The sequence below is a fragment of the Rhipicephalus microplus genome, chromosome 5, assembly GCF_043290135.1.
Source record: "Rhipicephalus microplus isolate Deutch F79 chromosome 5, USDA_Rmic, whole genome shotgun sequence".
Lineage (NCBI taxonomy): Eukaryota > Metazoa > Arthropoda > Arachnida > Ixodida > Ixodidae > Rhipicephalus > Rhipicephalus microplus.
In genome coordinates, this window is record NC_134704.1 from 105699200 (window position 1) to 105723043 (window position 23844).

Genomic DNA, 23844 nt, shown 5'->3' on the forward strand with positions numbered 1-23844 from the left:
CCGTTTCGATAATGGTATCGATACCAAACTTAAAATGGTATAACATGATTGTAAGAGGAACCTATTCGGCTAGTCATAACATAAAATTATGAAATATATATCTTGAATGTCATGATTTACATTTCATGGTCCTGCAGCTGTTGTGTTGATTTCGTTCTAATGGCATGTTGAAAAACTGGTATGGTATGTCATATTTGCATGGCAAACACAAGCGACAGACCCTAACATGAAAATCATGACATGTGCATCATGTAACATCATGACTACATGCCACGCTCATGATGTGCTCGCGGCAATTGCGCTAGCGTCACATATACCGAATTCAGTATTACAATACGTGAATGGATGACGAAGGTATGTGACTAGTGCGAACACGATAATCTTGAGATACGTGTCATGTAACCAAATAACTACATTTCACGCTCATGATGCGCTGGTGGCCGTTTCGCTAGCTTCACTTGTGCCAAATTTGGTGTTGCGTGGCGCCAATGGAGGACGAAGGTATGTGACTGGCGCAAACATGACAGTCATGAGATGCGTGTCATGTGAGAACACGACAACATGCCACAGTCAAGCCGCCAATACATTTCGACATGACACAGCGCGCATGCTCGCCGGCGTTCATTTCGTCGCAACACGCCAGTTTCGCCATGCCAGGCGCCGGTCCTGCAATATACTGGCAGGCGCGCGCCGCGCTGCATTGTTTTTACGCATGCGCGTTTCAGCGCGTCCGGCATCCCCCCGTCACGAAAAGAGGGAGATGCTGTGTTGTCTGGATGGTGGTGAAATATTTAATAACCATTAATTGGTTTCAGAGAGGTGATTGGGTTGGGGCCTTATTGGCCTCCTACCCTCGCAGCACTAGGTGGAACCCATATTCCGGATCTCCATTGGCAAACAACGCCGCCCGCGCCCGTTGAACCAGGGCCTTTAGGGCCTTCAGATCTTCGCAGCCGAGCAGGGCCACCTCCCAGTGCTCTCTCGCGGGGTTGAGGTTGGGGGAGATACATGGATTAGACTGGCACGCCCAGATGATGGGGAAAGTGTCAGCCACCTCAACACAGAACTGGCACATGCCATCAAAAGATGAATTGAAGTGTTTCAGCACCGCCGGGCACAGTACAGTATTGGTAAGCAGTTTTAAAAGGAGGCGCTCGTAAGCGTAATGCAGTTCCTTACAAGGGTCTGGATAGCACCGGTGCTCCTCCTTGTAGTACTTGGTAATATCTTTGAATGAAAGGGCCGAGTTGTCTGATTGGGAGTAGACTTCCAAAGACAGGGAAAGCCCGGGAAGAGAGTGCGCGGGTGGCCTGATCGGCCTGTTTGTTACCCCTGAGTTCTTCGTGACCGGGTACCCAAGCCAGATTTCACGGAGTTGGATTAACGTATCGGCAGCTAGGTTTCAGTATGCGCTGAACGAACGGCGAAGCCCACCCTAGCTGATAGTTCCGACAGGCCCCTCGTGAGTCGGTGATGGTATGTTTAGAAGAGGGATAGGCGAGAGCCAGAGCGATGGCATTCTCCTCCGCGTGTGTTGCGCTGTAGGATTTGAAAGTGAGCCCATTTACGGTGTTTGTATTGTGTACGACTGCGGCCGTATGCGACCCCCCATGGTGCGGGCCGGCAACGTCCACGAAGCACACGTGTTCCTCTTGACCAAAGTGTCGCTGCAACGCTTCCGCGCGCGCCTGGCGGCAACCACTGTGGTTTTCTTTGGACATGTTGAGGAGAAGGGGTCGGACCCGGAGGGCGCGTCTCCAAGGTTTTGGCACTCTCACCCTTTTCTCAATATAGTAATCGTGTTTGATGTCTGTTCGGTCCAAGAGGCGGCGACCGGAATGGGTCTGTGCAAGGCGCGTGTTTTGGTTAACGGGGTGGGCTTCTCGAAGTTCCCGGTAGGTATTCATCACGCCTAGGGCCAGAAGTCTCTGGTTGGACGTGGTGATAGGGAGGTTGAGAGCCCGCTTGGTAACTTTGTGGTGGATGACCTCGAGTTGTTCATCCTCGTGTTTGCGTAGGTGCAAGTAGGGAGTCGAGTATAGTATTCTACTCGTTACGATAGCATGGGCAAGCCGCATTGCATCCCTGCTTCGCAATCCGCCCCGCTTGTTGGAGACCCGGTGGACAATACGGTCCCTCTGGTCTCCCACCGTGCGAAGTTTGGCTATTGTGGTGTCAGCCTTGCGTTGGTGGTGTATGAAGAGGCCAAGGACGCGGATCTCCTTGGCCTCACGGATCGGTCCCGAGGGAAGATTGATATGGAGCCGAGTTGTGTCCTGAGAGGAGGGACGTACGTGCACAAATTCTGACTTAGCCGGGGCACACTGGAGTCCGCAGTAGGTTGGGTAGTCGTCGACTACAGTTGCTGCTGCTTGCAGACATGACTCCATGTGACCCAGGTTACCTTGCGAGGCCCACATCGTGATATCATCCGCGTAAAGAGCGTCATATATCCCTGGTAGAGAAGCCAATTTGGGGGGAAGATGAAGGATGGCTATATTGAATAGGAGGGGAGAGAGGACCGCGCTTTGAGAAGTTCCCTTCGAGCCGATGACGTAAGACCCATGTTCCTCATCTTGTATGCGTATGTAGGCTTGACAGTCTGTGAGAAACTTTTCATTTTAATTGAATGTTTTATAACCATAGTTGGTCTGACTGAGATGGTCAAGGATTACTTCAAGCTTCAGGTTGTCGAATGACCCTTTAAGATCCAAGCCCACAGGACTACCTTGTCATTGTGGATGCATTCACAAGGATCTAATATGTCATGGTGGAGCAGTAGAAGTATATCCTGGGCTGCCTTCTGAGGGCGGAAACCAAACATGGTGTCCGCAAAAGTGTGATGTGTTTCTAGAAGCTCGTGAGTCTGTCGCGCACCATCGTTTCCATCAGCTTGCCGACACAAGACGCGAGGAAGATGGGGCGAAAGTTCTCCACGTCAAAAGGTTTACCTGCCTTCGGGATGAAGGTCACGAGAGCTGATTTCTATTCAAGAGGGAGAGGAGTTTCTCCGTCCCGAATGATATTGATGTATTTGAGGAGCGTGGCGTAGGCTGCGTTGGGAAGTTTGGCCAACAGTTGGACCGTAACCTGGTCCCGCCCGGGTGCAGTGTCACGCTTCATCTTGCGTAAGGCCGCCTGGAGGTCGTGAAGCTGGAACGGGGTGTCCAACTGCGTGTTCTTTTTGCCTGCGTAAGATTATATGGCCGTCCGGGGGTCCTTGGTGGTGCACAGGTATCGGTCCCTGAGAGTGTGTGCCAGCTGTGTTGCGTTCCTGTAAAGTTGTGCATGACTTTATGTAAGTGACGTTGAGTTTCCGTGCGTGTTTGTGTTGGATCAATGAGAGCGCGAAACAGGCGCCACGTGTTGCAACCAGACATCTGGCGTGCAGCCGTGTTGCACCTGTCCACACAATTAGTGTCGGCTAGCTGAGGAGCATACTCCGCAGCTTCCTCCGTGAGTTCTAGGATGCGTTTCTTGAGGCGTCTGTTATGTTTCTGTTTTTTCCATCGTTTTGTGAGGCTGTGGTGGGCCTGCCAAAGATGAAGGAGGTGGTTGTCCACGTCAGTTTGAGTTTCCGTCAGCTGTTTTAGCCGTTTTTGTTGTTTCAGTGTAGACGTCACTGATTTAGACCAGGTGTCGTATCCCGACTGGAGAGGGTCTACAATAGGTAGAGTGGTAAGGAAAGTTGTGCAGTCTGGGATATGAGCTTGTGTAAGTGGGCGTTTTAAGGGACGCATGTACACGGTTGTGTTTAATACACAATGATCCCTACCGAGAGTGTCCTGGTGTTCAGCTAGTCGGCATGGCGTATGTTGCGTGTAATTGTGAGGTCCGGGCAAGTATCTCTTTGAACAGAGTTGCCTACACGTATTGGGCTGGCGGGATCAGTGTGGAGGGTGAGTCCAAGTGTAGAAAGAAGTTCCGCAAGCTTCCTTCCACGCGTGTCCTCTGGTGGGTAACCCCATAACCTGCTTGGGGCATTGAAGTTGCCGACGATCAGGAGGGGGTCTCTTCCTGCCACCTGCATACCTTGAGTGAAAGTTGCGCTGAACGTGATGTTCTTAAGCTTTGGTGGACAGTAAATGTTTAAAATATGAACAGGTGAGTCAGATAGCCTCATAGGCAGCATTGACACCATCGTGTATGGGAAAGGCGTTGTTTTGGGGAGTGTGACTTCCTGGGCGGTATATTGCTTGTGAACAAGTATACATGTCTCCGGGTTGTGTTGAAAGGTAGTGTATTTTGTGAGTTTGACGTCCGTGCCAGGTTCCTGAAAGGCAACCACAGCAACGAGGAACTCAAATGTCTAAAGATAGAGGCGGAACTGAGCCCACTTCTTGCGGTTCTTGAGACCTCTGCGGTTCCATTGTGTTAGTAACAACGGCTGACTTGCTCTGGCTCGCGACCTATGGTTGGGGGCCATTTTTGGAGATGGAAAGTGGGGTTGTGTTGTTAAGATTACTCAGTTCACTAGCACCCCGTGCTGACGTGCTAGAGTCTTCAGAAAAGTCAGACTCATTAGGAGTGACTCTGTTAAGTTTTGTGAGGCGATTAACGTCCCTAATGGGCCCTACGCACTTAAGGACGCGTTGATTGTATTGTATCCACTTTTGGATAATGTGAGTTACAGTTTGTGTCACCTGTGCGATGACAGTCTCCATCTGACGCCCGATGGTGTCGTGGATAATTTCGGGGAGGTCAGCCAATTGTGTTTCTATTTCATTCACCTGGGCCTCCAGGGCTGCGACGTGACTCTCTACAGTAGTAGGAATCTCCCTGTCTGTTATATTTTCCTCTTCGTCGGTCAACGAGGGCTGAGTAGCGGGATTGGTTCTGAGCGAATCAAGTTCGCTGGCTAGTTTTTCCTTCTGAGATCGCAAAAGGTCGAGCTTGTGCCGGAGTTTTTGTGTTTTGGTAGTACTAGTGGGAGAAGAAGGTGAAGGAGAGGGAGAGGACGCGACCTCCGCCGAATTGCCTACCTTGGGTTGTTTGCGTGCAGCGTTGCCAGATGGAGCACCGAGAGCTAGAGATTCCGTCGCGCCAGGTGGTAGCGTTGCCGTTACTGCTTTGTCAGGGGTTGGCGCCTTGCCAGTTGACCGGCGCTGCGGTTTTGTTGAGGTCCCCGATGTCCTGCACCCTTGTCGCTAAAGCCTGATGAATTTTTCGGTGCGTTCGCGGGAGCTGGGGAGGTGCGGACCCCCGAAAACTACGCACGTTGGGTTGCATTCGTGGGGGGTCATCCCCTCAGGATCAGCGCCCACGTTTTGGCTACAAAGGCTGCATCATTCGGTGAACGGGTTGGGACAGATATCCGCCTGGTGCCCCAGTGCGCCACAGCGGTAGTACGCTGGCACTGTCTTCTTGTACTCCCTGACGGGAGTCAGTTCTGCGTTATGGTGGACGAAACGCGGAACGTTCCTTTCTGCCAAAGTCAACACAGTTATGTTGGAGTTCTCCAGCTTGCGCGCATAGACTAGTTCACTGCCACGCCACTGCACTAATGTTTCAGGGACGCACTGGTTTTGAGGTTGTTTACAGAAATCACGCCACGACACACGTCACCGGTGAGCTTGAGGTGACTGCGAAGCGGCAGCGGTCCTTTGCTGCTGTTGATTTGAAAGTCCGACAGCAGTTTCTGAACCACCTCGTTATTCTGCGTGCCACAGATGATGATGTTTTGCTCCCAATGGGGAAAAATGGTGATGTCATTCATGTGCTGTCTTCTGATGAGTTGGAAAATGGCGGCGCCGAGCTCACTTTGGAGAAACGCTGTCTTGAGAGCTACTGTGATGCGTGGCTTGTGCACGATCACGTAGTCGCCGGGATTCATCCTGACTGTTGGTTTCGGCGTCCACATGGAGACTGGTGAAGTCTTTTGTGGAGCTTTAGGAGATGGAGCGCGAGCGTCTCCAGTGGTTGGATTGTTGAGAGGAGTTTTCAGTGCAGACGCTCCTTCCACGTTTCTTCGGCGGCGACGCCGTCCCTCGACGAGTTGAAAAATGTCGGCTTGCTCTACCGAAATGGTGGGTGGGCCGTCGTCTGATTGATTCGTCGGGATATATGACCACGACAGAGTCGTAGGGTCGTAGCCACGTTGTTCAGGCAGTGCCATGTTGAGGAGTTGACCGAGGGGCGTCTCCGTATCCACCAGTGGCGGTGCCGCAGCCGTGAGGCTTAGCTCGTTCGCTACGTCGTGATGCGAAGTTGCTCAAAGTGGCGGAAAATTGGGCGCAAGTGGGTAAGATGAGTGTCTCTAAAATCTTGCTGACTTTGTAAATGCAGTCGCACAAGTTTTAGAGCAGCAACACTGAAAAGAGCACGGTTCAAGCTGAAACAAATAGCACCATATCCACGGAGTGAATGATGGGGAGTGGGGCGAAGCATTCGTCCGTCCATTCGTTCTTGCTTCCGTCCGTTCATGCGTACGTCTGTGTGACCGTCCAAGCGTCCATCCACCCGTCCGTGCGTGCGTCGGTTCGTGCGTCCGTCCCTGCGTTCGTCCATGCATCCGCGCCTGCGTCCGTTCATGCGTCCATCCATGCATCTGTCTGTGTGTCCGTTCGTCCATCTATTCAGCACTCCAAGTACCACCATCTCGCATCTTTTCATCATATATTCTCCATATAGAAGCACCGCCATCCAGCGGACATTTCAAGGACTAAACGGGAGGTGGCACATGCACACTTTCTTACGGCTTGCGCTTCGGGTTTACTTCCCAACTTTAACCACCTCGAGTTCATGGTATATACTAGTTCACTGTGATCATGGCTATGCGGCCAAAGCTCGCTAAACCTTTCTAAAACCAAGGAGGTTACACCCAGCGAGTATAATATAGCAACCCTTTCTTGTCAGATCGTGCTCAATGTACATGCCAATAGCTGCTAATGGGGATCGCAGCGTGCGCGTTACCTAAAGGCCGAATGCTCCTGTCTCTCGTTCCCCCTTAGCAGCCATTAACATGTGCATTGAGCACTATCTTTTATTGTTCAACAACGCACACAAGAAATCTCACACCGAAACCACCTTGGAGGTCAAAAATTTTCCACCGGCACCACCTTGCAGGTCTAAGCGTAAGACTGGTTACATACTACGAAAGGACGCGGGACGAACGGGTGCCGCTATAAGGAGCTTCGCCCCTAAAAAATTCCCAAGCATTTCTCCGAGGGTGAACATGGTTAAGTGCGAATGCACGGGGTGATGCTATGAGGGGTATTTATTAATTCGCACTATTATATTTATTAATCACACTATGGTGCCTTGATGGTGTAATGGTTCCTGGGAATCGCAATTTGATCACACGGGGGAGTTTACGTTAACTCACTGGCGAATGCCAACGGATTTTAACTTTACTCCCCCTCATAGCATCACCCCGTGCATTCGCACTTAACCATGTTCACCCTCGGGGAAATGCTTGGGAGTTTTATTACTGATGATGATGATTAAAGTGTAAATAATGAATTTGAGTGTTGTTTGTCATGAAGCGTTTGTACACAGATACATTATATACGAAGTATTATTTATTTACACTTCACGACGCGTCCGGACGAGCAAAGTCCAGGGCTGGCACCCTCTCCCGCTCGGCACGTTCACTGGCTGGAACGGCTTCGGGAACGTCCACTCCCCGTTGACGATTGCGAGCGGCGTCTTGACGCCGGCCTTCATCGCCCTTCTTCGCCTGACGCTTGCATTGTCGTTCCGCTTCTTGGGCCGCGTTCGCGGCTCGATGCTGACGCCTCATCTCGGCCTCGCAAGCGCGCAGTTCACCATCCGCTGCACGCTTCGCCCGCTTGTCCTCGGCCTCGCGAGTGCGCAGTTCGGCATCCGCTGCACGCTTCGCCCGCTTGCACTCGGCCTCGCGAGCACGCAGTTCGGCATCCGCTGTACGCTTCGCCCGCTTACGTTCGGTCTCACGAGCCCTTCGCAGCGCCGCCTTGTCTTCCAACGTCGGCGAAACCACCGCGCTACCGTCACCTCCAACGACGGGTGCAGTGCTGGCATTCGGTTGTACTGCATTCGTTGTTGATGGTAGCGTTGCCTCCGGGATATTCATCGCACGACCCGCTCTCGGCGGGAGACTGAGAGAGAAGGCGGGTGCGCGAGAGAGAGGGGTGCGCGCGCAGCTGCAGCGAGCGAGGAGAGCGGAGGAGTGAGCGAAGGGGGAGGGGGTATAAGGCGCGTTACTGACACCGATATCAAAGTTGCGTCCGTGGCTTATTCGGTAGAGCGTCGCGCTGCGGCCCGCCAAGTCTTCTTTCTTTTGAAGATAGAGAGAAGGCTGCGGACGCCGCCGACGGCGGTGGATGGTTTGGGGTCGCTTATAAAGTGTATTCACACTTAAAACGACAGAGCCGATGAGCGTCGCGTCCGATCTCCGCCGTCTGCCGTGTTGTCTGGGTAACGCACGGGCACGAAATGCAGCATGCCGCATTTCGCGCCGGTTGTCGTCGGGCCGCGCCGACGGACGCTGGTCGCGCCTGGCGTCAGACTATAGAGTGCTCGCGTTTTGCTAACGTACCATCGCTGTGCCCAGTGTGCGCGCGCATCAACGCTACATTGGAGTACATTGAGCCCTTAATCAAGCGCTCGCGACGGTTTTGTTAGCTCAACATATCCCAAATTCGGTGTATAGATGACGAAATGTATGACTAGTGCAAACATGATAATGCTGACACGTGTGTCAAGTAAGAACATGACAACATACCAGGCTCATAGCATGCTCACGGCCGTTTCGCTAGCTCCACATTTGCTAAATTTGGTATCACGTGACGTTAATAGATGACGAGTGTAAACTACACATGCAAACATGATATTCATGACGCGGAATTCATGTGCGGCATCGTTTACATCCACCTCGTAACGTTGTGCTGGTTTTAAGGTGACATATCAACATTTCTTATTAGTGCTTCGCAATTGATCGATTGCCATTGTACCTGGAATCTGCCAATTTTTGTTTACTAATATTTGAGGGAAGTTTCAAGCGTGGAACAGTTGACGAGCCCGGACTGTCGTCTTATTATATTTTGTGTCATAAACTGGTCGACTACTTGGTGCGAAACATCTCGTATCATGACATAAAGTTTTCAAGTATAGTATAGCACGGTGGCAAAAAATTGAATTGTGTGAATGTCAAGAGGATATACAGAAGTAAGACCGAGCATAAATCGTAGCCGAGTCAAGTGCAATATGAAGTGCAAGAAGGTTAAGCATCTGCCTGAAAAGTACACAGTGTACAACAGAACGACAAGAACAAGCACTATCCATGTCGTTTTGTTGTCAACTGTGTCCTTTCGAGCTGGAGGTTAACATAATAGAATACTAACTACCCACTCCCACACCTTCCTTGCTCAATCAAGAAAGGCAATGAAAGTAAATGTGAGAAGCGGTTCATGAGCCCTAGGAGAAGTCAAATGGAGGTGGGCAAGTGATAAAGCACTGAGTTGGTTTGGTATGGTACAGAAAACGTTGGAAAGGTAAACTACGGGTGAGAGACAGAGATGCTAGTGTGGTGAAAAAGGAAAGTAGGAGGGGAGAGTGAAGCATAGCATAACCATATAAAGTTTAATCTAGCAACGCAGAGACAAAGGGTAATGTGAGTTAGGAAGGGGAATGTGAAGACAAAGGAACGAAGAGGCTTATAGGAGGAGGGTAAAAAGGGCTGCTGCGTCCCAGATTATGATTTCCTTTCGCACCATGTACCTCGAGGAGGCTGAATGATTTTGACAGCAACGTCGCCGAAGGACAGGAGAATAACTGTTATGCACTTCCTGCAACTTTCACGTTGAGTGTATTATTAAAATATTATTGCACATCTCTTACAGAAAAGCAAGGTCAACACATGGCGGTAGCCCTTTACATTTTGCGGAGGTTTGCCCTGGTGCTGTAAGTTGAATATTAAGTTTTTTATACAGTTTATTTATGCTATGTTTCAGAATACAGCCAACCCCTAAACATAGCTTTCATAGATCCAAGAAGGCGTTTGACTCAGTGGAGACATCAGCGAGATTGCAGGCACTATGAAATCAGGGCATAGACAAACCCTACATAAAAATACTGGAAGAAATCTACAGTAGATCCGCAATGACCATAGTTCTCCACGAAGAAAGCGACATAATCTTATTAAAGAATGTAAGGCAGGAAGCCATAATCTATGCCTGCCTGCCTGCCTGCCTGCCTGCCTGCCTGCCTGCCTGCCTGCCTGTCTGTCTGTCTGTCTGTCTGTCTGTCTGTCTGTCTGTCTGTCTGTCTGTCTGTCTGTCTGTCTGTCTCGTCAGCTGCCAGTGGGCTAGGTAGGTATGTCTTGGCGTTTTTGGTGATTATTTGGGAAATACGTACGGCCCCTTCCGTGCGTGTCAAGTGACAACTACGGGCGCTAATCTTTCACTTTTATCTGCTCAATTGACATCTAACCACTTTTACAGCATGAAACTGTCTCGGTATTTCTAGTGGCGTCAAAACAAAAAGCGGTCATATCAGTGACAAAAGATACCTTAGGCTTCACCCTCCGCATCAGACTTGACTAAGCGTTGACAGATTACACTAATTCTGATTTACTGTCTGGAGGGAGATCAAGTGAGAAGCAGGATTACCGATGGAACTCGGTGGTCTTGACTGTTTGGTCGGGGCGTGCGATTGGGGAGTAAGAGAATCAAATTTGAAATAAACAGTAATTACTCCGAATCAAATACGAATAATATTTGAAACATGTTTTAACAGTTTTTGAATGGGCTGTAAATCATATTTAGAACAGTCCTGAAACACCACACTTCATTTTAAATAAATATTCACAAACTTTCACCAAAAACATAAGAGTAGTGTTATTCGACTAAAAACATCACAGCTACGAAAACTAAGGTAAGCTTGTATGTTGCAGAGACTAGAGCCTTCGTGATATTTTTACCGGTGGGCTCAATCAAAAAATGCACTAACGCCTTGAAGGTCACATTTAGTCCCCTAATTTTCAATAAAATTAGGACCTAAAAACCAAATATTTTTCAACAAACATAACGTATATAGGCAAAAATGTGATGAAGCGATCAACCTGTAATTACGACAAGGCGTATGCACTGAAAGCATGTAACAAGCCACAACAAAAATTACGCGAATGCATTTGTTGTTAGTAAAGAAAACTGAAGCAGTCGTTGTCCCCTCATTCAATTATCACAAGATTAAGACAGGAGCTGATTAGTGCTAAGTAGTTTAAGCTTAGTAAAAAGAATTGAAGTGGAGTTTGAAGAAGAAATACGTTCATTTGGCAATAAATATAGTGTCGGTAGTCTCGTAAATGCATAGGATTCGTGTAGATCATTTAGGTAGTAAAAGAAGAAAAAAATACCTATAATTGCTCACAGACTTTTGTTTCGGGGTGGACTTGTCAGTGCTGACTATTCAAACGTTATACGCAAAATATTTAATATTTTGAATACTTTCAAGTTTTCACTATTCCATTGTTGCACCGAATCAAATATAACACCAATCAATTAGTTATTCGAAATAATCGAATATTTGCGCACCTCCTACTTTCTGAAGGCTGCCATCTTCGTGCGTCTTTGTGCTTCCGGTGGATATTACGGAAACCGGCAGGTTATCTCTGCAATGTTTAAAAATAAAGAATTTCACACGCGAAGGGCCCACATACCAACCATTGCTGTAAGTTATCATGCAAGAAGCACAGCTAGAGTCCTTGTAGCGTTGATTTTAACACAGTCACGCCCGCATTAGTACTATCTGCTGCGTAAAGACACTGCCTGGGTACCTTTCGTATCTTCGACAGTGCTGCAAGGTAGTTGTCAGATGGAATATATATTAGTAATGCAGTGGGGCTTTTACCACCTTCATTTTCTTCTTCTAATTATAACATCAGTCTTGCAGGCTCTCACAGTCATTTTCCTCCATTTTGCTGTACATTACTAAAAAAAACCTTATTCGTGCCTCATTTGCCCTTCTCTTTTTCTACATTCTCGCACTTCAATCTTTCCTCCCCAGTCTGACGTACTTACCCGCACCGTCAGTATAAAATATAGTAGGAGGGTATTCTGTGCATGCTTTTCAAGCTCCGCGAATTTCTTTATAGCTATGTTACACTATTTCCTCTCTCATTTCTACCTTCCTACGTAACTTCTGCTCACCTTCACTTCTCTTTACCGCCTCTTCCTAAAGAGAGCTATATTTTAAAGTATTATGCTGTATACGGTTCTGTGCTGAAAGACGCTAAGCGACATTATATACGACGAGAACTCGGGTACCTGAGCTGCTCCGCAATTAAAGGAAAAGAACGAGCCCTCGTTACTAAAGTAACCAGCAGCTCGTGCGCTTGAGCGATGCTACCATCCATAACGGCTTCGCGTCTGTCACGACCCCATCCTGTGAGCAACTCTCTTCGCTCTACCTTCATGACAAAACCAAAGACGACTTCAAGAGGCTTGTTGACAGTCAGCAAGCGAGAGGTTAGAAATACAATACATTAACAGCGGACAAGAACAGCCGGCCGAATTTCTAGCCAGGAAACTGGCGTTGTACGTACTTTTTATTTCGTTTCATCTATCAGCTTTGAGCGTATCTATCTATCTATCTATCTATCTATCTATCTATCTATCTATCTATCTATCTATCTATCTATCTATCTATCTATCTAGCTATCTACGACTATTAGCTTTCCTGGCTGTTTCGATAATATCAATAATACCAAAATTGGTAAGGCATAACATGACTGTATGACGAGCAATAGTGAGAAATCATAAGAAAAAATCTTATAAATAGTATATCATGACTGTCATATTTTCATTTCATGGTCTTGCTGTTATTGTGGTAGTTACGTTATCATGATATGCTGACGAAAAATTCAGCAGATCCCACGTAACTGGCAATTGGCGTTATGCGAAGCACGCGGAGGAAGGTCGACCGTGTTGCAATTTTTTCATTGAGTGACAAGTCATCAAATGGCGTAAATATATGTACAAATTTTGCAGGAATAGACATAAGTTGAAGAGTTGCAGTTGTTTATATAAACAGTTCTTTCTACCTGTGCAAGATGCCAATTAAAACATGCATATTTGCAAAAGCAGAAGCTGAATTAAAGCGCTGATGCTCGCGAGGATCCTGGCCCTGCACATTGGTACATTGATCATCTTCAGCGCGTGACAGCTAACCAAAATTGACGTTATTGCGACGTGACGGCTCTATCGCAGGAGTACATATGTAATGTTTATAAAATTGGCTTGGCAGCTCTGCAACCATTTTTGACATTTACTGAAGATAAGATTAGTATCTATTTAAGAGTACTTCTGAGACTTAGCTCTGTGGTAAAACGCATCATTTGCCAAACAGAATGCTTGGGTTTGATTCCAGCTTGGAGTCTGACATTTATTCCTTGCATTCGTCGGGTCGGCGCTACCGATGTCGAGTATATCTTTGCGCTTCCGCGTTAAAATGGCCCATGCTTGCTCTCGTCGTTCCTGGGTACAAAATAAGTGTCAATCACCTGCGGCACATAACCGCATACCAACGGCACATACCCACCCGTAGATTTGTGCCACTGTCTGGCGGGAAATGTCTTGAGACATACGCGATGAGATTTTGACATTATTCAATTCTTGACCAGTGCGTAATCTTAGTTAAACCATCTTACCCTCCCATGCTAATTCTGGTTGACGCCGAGTTAAGGGGTGACCACGAGAGCACCAAACATGAGTGGTGAGATAGATAGATAGATAGATAGATAGATAGATAGATAGATAGATCCAAGTCGTTGAAGATGGCTTAGAAATGCTACGCATTTAAAACTGGTGGGGTCAGACATAACTGCCTTGCGAGCCCAAGTGATGGACCCTGACGTGAAAATCATGACATGCATGTCATGTAAATCGTGCCTACACGCCGTGCTCACGGTGCGCTTGCAGTCATTTCGCTAGTTTCACGTATACCAAATGTGGTATTACGGGACGGGAATGTAGGACGAAGGTGTATGACTGGTTCATACATAATACTCATGACATGCGTTTCATGTAAGAAGAAGACAACATGCAAGGCTCATTATGCGCTCGCGAAATTTCCGCAATTTTCACATATACCGAATTTGGTATTACGTGAGGCGAACGGACGACAAAGATATATGACACGCTCAAACATGATAATCAGGACATGCGTGTCATGAACAACCTGACTACATGCGACGCTCATGATACGCTCGTGGCGTTTTCGATAACTTAACATATACCCAATTCGGTACTACACCACATGACTGAATGACGAAGATACTTGACATGTGAAAACATGATAATCATGAGTGTCTTGTCATGTAAGAACATGGCTACATTTCACGCTCATCACGCACTCACCGCCGTTTCGCTAGCTTCAAATATAACAAATTGGGTGTTACGTTCTGCTAACGGATGACAAAGGTAAATGACACGTTGAACCAAGGTAATCATAACATGCGTGTCAGGTAAAACATAACTACATGCTACGCTTATAGCACGCTCGCGGCCGTTTCGCTGGCTCCACAGATACAAAATTTTGGTATCACGTGACGTAAAACGACGACTGTTTTAAATGACACGTCCAAACATGATAATATGGCATGGAAGTCATGTACGGCATAATTTATGTCTGTTTCGTAATGTTGGGCTGATTTTAAAGTGACATATTGCCCTTCCTATTCGTGCTTCCCGTATCAACGATTTCAACTAGATGTGGGATGTGACAACTTTTTGACTCTGGTGCCACAGTGCCTGTTTGTGGTTGGCTATAGCTCAGTAGCCACTGTCCCGCCATGCATTCTATTTAATGTGTTTTGTGAACGAGGTGGACACATCATGCGAGCCAGTTCAAATACATTGTTACCTGTCCACATCGTTAGCCTATTTCAGCATTTTTGTATGGTCTTTCTGGTCCACTACAGTGACAGGTTTTTCATTTGAGGTGACTGTCTGAAACCTCATTTACTTTTCAAGGCTACGACTCTCTGTTCTAAAGCTGTCTAAGACCAAATCACATGCACGCAATTTTCGTGCGACAGCAACAAACTTGCTCCGTCGCGACGGCTGAAACCACTCGTCGGCACCATTGCGTGTATACTCATGGTCGCTAAGATGGTCAATAACATCCTGCCAGATTTACTACTATTTTGTGTGGTTTTATAAGAAAGTCACAAATGCCTTTCATGACCTTCTTCTTTTTTGCGACATTTGGTTTAACCCCGACGAGATGCCCTGAAACATACGCCACGATGGCTGCGACGCACTTCACTTGATGATTTTACATTGTGTTGAGCTAACCTAATATTCACAAGCTATCATGGAAACATCCAAACTAACCTTCAAAAACAAGATTTAGTACAAGATATTGTCGGTGTTACTCTACGCGTGAGATGCGATTTTAAAAAGTTTCAGCATGTCTACAGAGTGAATGATGATGAGAATGGTGGAACGTCCATCCATCCGTCCATCCATGATTTCGCCCGTCCGTTCATGCTTCCATTCATCTATCCGTCCACGCTAACGTCTGTCCATCTGTCCGTGCTGCTGTTGGTTCCTCCATCCACCCATCGATCCGTCGGTCGTCGTGCTTCTATCGGTCCATTCATCCGTGCTTCCATCCATCTGTCCATTCATGCTTCCGTCCACCTCACCATGCTACAATCCGTCTGTCTTTCCGTGCCTCTGTCTGTTCCGTCCGTACGTGATTTTGGCCGTCTGTACATCCATGCTGCCGTTCATCTGTCTGCCCACGCGTCCATCAGCCCGTATGTCCGTCCTTCCGTCCGTCGATGCTTTCGCCCATCTGTCCGCCCGTGTGCCCACCTATGCGTCCATTCATCCGTGCTTACGTGTCGCTTAGTCTGTTTCTGTGTCTGTCTGTGTTTCTGTCCGTCTGTCTGTCATTTGTGTCTTTCCGCCCATTTTTCTGTCTGCCTGCCTGTCTGTCTGTCTGTCTGTCTGTCTGTCTGTCCGTCCGTCCGTCCGTCCATCTGTGTGTCTGTCTGTCTGTCTGTCTGTCTGTCTGTCTGTCTGTCTTACCGACTGTCCGTGCACCTATTTGTCTGTCTATCTACATATCTGTCTGTCTGTTAGTTCACCCGCCCGTGTCTCTGTCTGTTCATCCCTCCGTGAACTATACATCGTGAACTATACAAAAACCACTAATGCCATCAAGTGATATGATCTCTAAGGACATATACACACGCCATCTATTGACATATTCATAAACTAGACGTGGCTACATACTACTACTACTACCACTACTACTACTACTACTACTACTACTACTACTACTACTACTACTACTACTACTACTACAGATGAGAGAACGACCGGCTGCCAGAGAAAGATTTTACGAATGAAAATCACAGCATATCCAAGGAGTGAATGTTGAGAGGGGGGGGCCAAACATCTTTCAGCCCGTGCGTGCTTTCAACCGTCCGTTCATTCTTGCTCCCTTCTGTTAATGCATCCGCATGTGTGTCCGTCCATGCGACCGTACGTGCCTTGATGCATCCGTTCATCTTTGTGTCCCTATGTGTGTCGGTCCATCCGCGCGTGCGTCCGCCCGTTCGTCCGTGTGTGCATCCTTCCTTGCTTTCATCTGCCATCCGTCCGCGTATTCGCCCGTCCATTCATCCGTGCGTCTATCCGTTCGTGCGTGCGTCCGTTCATCCACCCATGCGTCGACCCGTCAGTCCGCGCACCCGATCTTGCGTACATCCATGCATCCATGTGTCTGTATGTGCGACTATTTGTCTGTCTGTCTGTCCGTCCGTCACCTCGTCTGTTTGTTCGTGCTAGCGTCCATCCATCCATAAAGTTAACACTCCGAGTACCACTATCTCACACCTTTTTATCATATATTCATCATCATATACAAGCACCGTCATCCAGCAGACATTTTAAGGAATTAACGAGAGGTAGCTACCTACTACGACGAAGATGTAGTCGCAGGCTACCTACTACTACTACTACTATTACATACATCGGGAACGTACGTCCCAAGCACAAATGAGTAAGTTTGATATGTCACTTTAAAATTAAAAAATAATTACGAGTCTTGCCCTGTGCAAATATGTTGATTCCCGATCCCCCCATAGCACAAGCAGCTGTCTTATCAAGTTATGAGGCGGACGTAAATTATGCCGTACATTATTTCCACGTCATCAATCATGTTTGCGCCTATAGCAGGTGTATTCGTCATCCGTTCCCGTCACTTAAAACGAACTTTGGTATATACGAAGCGAGAAACATGGTCGCCAGCACGCTGTGTGGGCAGCACATAATTGTCATGCTTGTACGTGTCATTTACCTTCATCGTCTATTGATGTTACGTGATGCCTAATTTGGTATATCTGAAGCTAGAAAATTAGCCACAGCGCACCATGTAGTCATAATTAGCATGACGTACATGTCAAAATTATCGTGATTGCATGTGTCATTTACATTTGTCCTCAATTCATGCCACGTAATACCAAATTTGATACATGTGAAGCTAGCCAAACGACCGCAAGCGCATCATGGGTGTGGCATTTAGTCATGTTTGTACATGACACGCATCTTATTAATATAACAGAAGGGTATCTTGAAGAGAGAGTTAGTACATGATACTGAGAGAACAGCGCTAGCAGCGGAACAGTTATATAACGATTTTCATGTTATAACTAGTCACTTATGCTCATCATGCGGTGATGTTATGCAATACTAATTTTGTTGTAGATAGTATATAACGAAATGTCTAGGAGAGCTAAATGTAGGTGGCTAGATAGGTAGAAAGATAGATAGATAGAATGATAGATAGATAGATAGATAGATAGATAGATAGATAGATAGATAGATAGATAGATAGATAGATAGATGGATAGATAGATAGATTCCTAAGAATTTTCTACCCTCCATGGAAATTTAGCCTCCAAGGCACTCGGCTGCAGACCTGCAGGTGGCTGGATGAAATCCCGGCTGTGCGGTCACATTTTCGATGAAGGCGGATATGCATGAGGCCTGTGCGCTTAGATTGACGTGCACGTTAAAAAACCCCAATTTCCGGAGCCCTCCACTACGGTGTCTCTGATAATCATAAGGTAGTTTTGTGATAACAAACACCAACAATTATTATACCTTCCGATGATCGATTGCCAGCTTGCAAGGAAAGCTACACACTTGGTTGATGCCATGTATGAAGGTAATACTAGAAATAATGATTTTGCCTTGGATTTACTTCACTGCTCTACGACAGGTTTAAGCGAAATAACGCTAATCTTGAAGATTTGAAGTCAAATTCAGTGACGTTTTTTACATAAGCTTTGACGCGTCTGTACTTGCCAATTTGGTGATGAAAAATTTAATTTGGCATATTAGAGTGGCATCACAAAATATTTGATCCTTTTTGTAAGAACAGAAGTTTCTGGAGAAATATTTATTATGTCATGGTTTGGTAGGCCACACCATAAACAATAGAAAGTGAGCGTAACTCATGATTTGGTGCAAACTTTTATAGTACAAATATTTCTGTCCTGGCAGTCACGGTTCAAAATAAAGACATTCCACATAGAGAAAGCGTGCCAACTTTACATGATCATATTTTTGCCGGGCGATCTATGTATGCTCTTGTTATGTTAGATGTTAATTGTACCCCAACAGCTACGATGCCGGTCAACATTCTGAAAGAAACTCATTTCGCATAATATTATCTGTAAGGCTATACAGTGTGCTCGCATTCATTCCTAGCGGAATTCGCAAATACTTGAAGATACGTGGGACCTATTTAGCATAGCTTTCACAAGATATTCGAATACCAATGGTTCTTGTAGCTGTGCTTCAAGTCTGAAACTTTTTTAGATGTTTTATCAACGCACATAACCTAGTTTGCTGCAAAGTGGCTGCTTAATATAAACGGAATGCTGTTGCGCAAACGTCAAAAGTTAGTAGTCGCCATCACTATAGCACGAGGAAAACGGGCAGTATTGCCACACGCGCTTCTGTCTATGTTTTACGTTGCCGTTCTATTGCAGGTGTATATACTGTCTTGGGCAAGGCACTCCAGAATTTCTAGGATCATGTCAGAATGCTTAATTATCATCTATATAATGTAATGTGCGAACACATACAGCTCAGTTTATTCTAGTTCACACGGAAACACAACCGATAACGTGCCTTTTTTTAGTCCATGCAGCACCTCAAGTGCAGATGACCGAAATGAAAACTGGTGGCACCAGGACTCCAAAACTGTCCACCGCATGCCGGTAGGCGGTTTCGGAAGCCTGCAATCGCGCCTGTTTTGAAGAAAACTTTTGCATATTTGTGATACCAGATGACGCTTAGCCCGCAAACTTTGTTGCGTTTTCGCTAGCAGAAATAATAGCACGTGCCTCCTCGAAGTAAGCGCGCATGCGCAGGCCACCTGCGCGTGAAAAAGGCTCATTGTCTAATGATCGGTGCCGCATATATAATTGCCGACACGGCATGCCATCAATTGGATTATTGACGGATAACGTGGTATTCGCCGCTCTCGGCGCACAGTCGGTGTCGCTCACAGTTTGACTATCCGTTTCTCTTCCCCAAGTTCAGCAAAATAAAGAATTCATTGTTAAACGTACCAACTGCTTCGTTCGTCCTATTCACGACTCCAGGACAATTTTTTGGTCGCTACGAGTGTGCTTATTTGTCAGAGGTTTGAAATATGCCTATTGGTCTGAGCGGTATTGTTTAGACCTATAAGAGAAAATTTGATTGTTTGCCGAATGTCGTTGTGTTATGGTGTGTATTCATTGTGTTTGTTTCTTCATTCTTTCAGTGTGAGGAACACAAAGACGGAGTGTGGTGTTCACCCGGCTGCGTTTGTCGCGTAATGGATGCCATTGGCGAACCCCTATTTTTGTGCTTTGAAGATGGCAAACCACTTCCACTGGGCTTTCACTGAGCGTGACACAAGTTGCCTTTCTGTATCAGATGAATGTGCTTATTTATTGTATTATGACTGAATCCAAATAAACATCTTTATGTCTGAATGACACGGGTCATTTCAATAGACCGGTACATGGACAAACACACCTACAAAAACAAACACCGCTTCGCTTGAGGCATCTGAAACACTGTTTTTTTCTCTGTTGAAGTAGGAAAATAAGTATAGAAGTTAATACCATAGGTTCGCGACGGCTACCTCTCTTTACTCGGCTGTTGCTATAAAAAATACACGAATAAAATATATTTTATATAACAATTCTACATCGGGAAGTTTCAAAATTATCGTTTGGTTAGAGCAAGGAAGCAGTCATGGTACACACTTCCAATACAGTTCCCCCACTACTCACCACCAATCGTTTCGTCCTTAAAGAAACGTTAAAGAGCTTTGATCATTTTGCCATGCATGTATGATTGCTGGTTGTTTTACTAGCGTTTTCACAAACGAAAATCTTCTTTCTGAGTATAGCATGTGGAGTTCTTGTGCGAGTCGCCTTGTATGTGTGGCGTATTTGAGGCCGTAGAACAGTAGAATCAACACATTCTCAACGTCGTGAACGCATGAATATTTTGATGATGGTGCACGTTGTATCCAAAGAAGTGCTTTGTGATAGCCTTTCTGAGTTTTTAACGATGCATGGACGTGTTGATATGGCTTGTGAGCGTCTGATTAGCACTCAAAATCACCAACAAGGACGTACGGCATTGATTCCTACGGCGTTTAGGCGCTTTAACTTAGTCCAGCACTATAATTTTTTTTCGCAGTCACGTGCATTTTTTTTTACAGAAAAACCTGTAAAGGCTACAAGAAAAAAAGTTTTCGGCAGTGGTGTCACGAGTGGTCTCTATTGACTTTACTATAAGTTGCGCCGTTCCCAGCGTCGTACCCAAGAACGTGTGCCATTGGCTGCGTTGTGAGGGAGGTCTCAGCGTCGTACCCAAGAACGCGTGCCAGTGGCTGCGTTGTGAGTGAGGTCATTTGTATTGTCGCTGCCGAGGCGTCAAGGACGCTCTCTTAGGTTTCTAGTACAACCTTCCACATGGGTGTTCCACGGACAATCCTAGAAGAGTGCCAACAGTGAAAACATGAGAGAACTCGCATTTGCCTGGCCGATGGTACAGTCCCGGCACGAAAAGAGGACCGGCAGGCTGAGTGCTGGCAGAAACTGCGTACCGACGATGCGGCAGCCTCACAAGACGTGCTAAATTGTGGATTCTGCAAACCATGCCGCCTTGGTAACCCGCAATGACAACTGCTTGGATTAACGCCGTGCCTAACAAGTGCCGTTGCGGGATGTACAGCGTCAACGTGACGATTGCAGGAGCACGTTCGCCGGGGAGAACATGCGCTTTCGGGAGTGAGTTTCTGCAGCGGCTCTTTGGCTTCGGCTGTGACGTCTGTGACCACCTGTGGCTCGAGAAAAATCACTGTGATCTATGCATTGCGAAACAAATTTAGCCACTCAATACACTCCTCCCTAACCATGGTCATGCGCGGCACAATGTGTGGCGTATGAAATAAACAGTGTGGTAAACTCAAGCCAGTGCCTCCTTGCCCAAGCCAAGCGTATATCTAAGCTGAATAACAAGCATGAACATGTAGCCAATAATTGTGAAAGGATTCAGCGCAACGTCGGGTAAAACCCATTGCTAAGCACCGGGGCCACATAGTTCAGCATTTGCTGGTTTACCATTCGTACCGAGTGCTAGGGAGGTAACTTTTTCACATAAACACTCAAAAAGACATGCACAAGCATACGTTAGATCTAAGCTAACACACTCTACTTTCACCCCCTGACGCCCTTCTCTGGCCCCGCCGCGGTGGTCTAGTGGTTAAGGTACTCGGCTGCTGACCCGCAGGTCGCGGGTTCGATTCCCGGCTCGGCGGCTGCATTTCCGATGGAGGCGGAAATGTTGTAGGCCCGTGTGCTCAGAATTGGGTGTACGTTAAAGAACCCCAGGTGGTCGAAATTTCTGGAGCCCTCTACTACAGGGTCTCTCATAATCATATGATGGTATTGGGACGTTAAACCCCACAAATCAATCAATCAACTGATGCCCTTCTCTTCGCGAGAGAACTTGCTCGTTACGGCTCTTCAAGGTTCCATGATTGAAGATTGAGGTAGGTTACAAAAAGTATGGCGGCATATTTATACAAGGTTTGGAAGGTGAAATATAAACATTTTCGATGAAGTATCTCCGGGTAGAACATTTGGGTTGTTGAAATGGCCTTACCCAAATTCGTAAAGAGCCCGACAATTCGGGACCGACTTGGTGCCTTACTCAGGGGGTAACTTTGTTCGTCATAAAAACATTGCCGTGTTTTCTTTCACCAAAGCTCCAGCTTTCCGCTTTTCCTACGTTTCGGGAAAATTGGACGTATAATGAAGGCATTCCTCCCAGCGAGTGGTTCAGGTTTGCAGGTTTATTCTAAATATGCCTGGACTAGAGAAAGAGGCTTTTCCGTTGACTATTATCTGACGGCATGAAGACTTGAAATTGCCAATACCTGACTTTTTTATAGTTATTCAGACCTAATATCTATGCAGTATGAACAGTAAACTTCGGTATTAGAGGAGTACTGCATGTGTATACATAAATATGGACATTAGTATGTGCTCTTTTGAATGTGGTGTCATGTTTTAGAAAAATAGGCACTTTGAAAGTTGGGGTCCCAAATTTTTTTGCACAGAAGTGGTGCTTTGGACACTCCCCTTCTGATAGGTCAATATAGTCTTGCACAAGGGCCATCGCTTCAGTGAGTATTGTCTTCTTCGTTTGATGCAAAGCTTTTGGAGAAAACTTTGAAGCTTCCGCTCAACTCTGATGTAAACGTAAGACCTTTATTGACCAAATCGACTGAAACCAACAATAATTTATGCTGTAACTCAGTGACATCTCCATTTGAGTGCACTTATCTAGGGCTCTACGGCGCGAACTATTTTAAGTAAACGAGAAGTGCTCCAAAGAAGAGCTGTTGGTCCTCTTGAACAAATCTCATTCACTGATACCACACTTCCATATCAAATAAGCAGAAACTAGTTCCACCAGGTCCGCTTTACATAGAAAAGCTCTCACAATATATGTTAAGGAGAATGAAAAAAAATATCAAATTGTGAGCTAGGCTAACTACCACTAACCGCAAATAAAAAGTTAACTACCACTAACCGCAAGCTACGTGTGATCAACTCTACAGAACATATGGGCAGAACAAATTATTGAGAGCAATCCTTGAGATACGAATTTGTGTGTTCCGAAAGGCAAACAAAATTTCGGTATAATAAACGAATAACGTTCTTTGAGAGTGTATCGAAGACAAACCTGCAAAAGTCGTTAAATGTGTCGCATACTCTTCTTCTTGCACGCTGTTGCTGTCAAGGTGGCTGCAAACTGAATATAATACTCTATTGTTCTTTAGGCTATCTTTAATGATTGGTTGGTAACAACTTTATTGTGGCTATTCCTTTCACCTATGTTTTTTATTTTAATATGTTTTTCACGATGATTACGTTCATTACTCGATCATAGGTTTAGCGTCTACATAAGCTGTCTTTTTTTTTTGCTTTTTCAAATCGTATCCTTACCGAGCACTGGATTGCACAGGCGTCAGCACCTCAATCAGCTGAACACTCACGCTTGACTGAGCATTCATCTGATTGAGGCCTGACTGAGTAAGAAAATGATCAGATTTGTTTATTTATTACTATACCCTTAACATACAGGCGGTGTAATAGAAGTGGAGGGCACGCTATGAACGTGGCAAAAGTTATAATGACAGCAGTGAAGGAAACACAACAAATCGAAATTGTGAAAAAAAAGACACAAAATAAGACAAGAGCAGTCATACCATAAACTGAACTGCTGACTTGAAAAGCCCTTGGTTTTTAGTGGCAGCAATGCAGGG

General features: G+C 46.2%; 1 protein-coding gene across 1 annotated transcript in view; it reads left to right on the forward strand.

Annotated features, from left to right (window-relative positions):
• Positions 1–19953, forward strand: part of LOC119173397 (uncharacterized) — a 73088-nt gene extending 53135 nt beyond the window's left edge. The window contains exons 5-6 of the mRNA XM_075895840.1: positions 9822–9882; positions 19774–19953. Coding sequence (XP_075751955.1) covers positions 9822–9882; positions 19774–19899 — 187 coding nt within the window. The 3' untranslated portion in view covers positions 19900–19953. The remainder of the gene's footprint in view (positions 1–9821; positions 9883–19773) is intronic.
• Positions 19954–23844: the final 3891 nt, after the last annotated feature.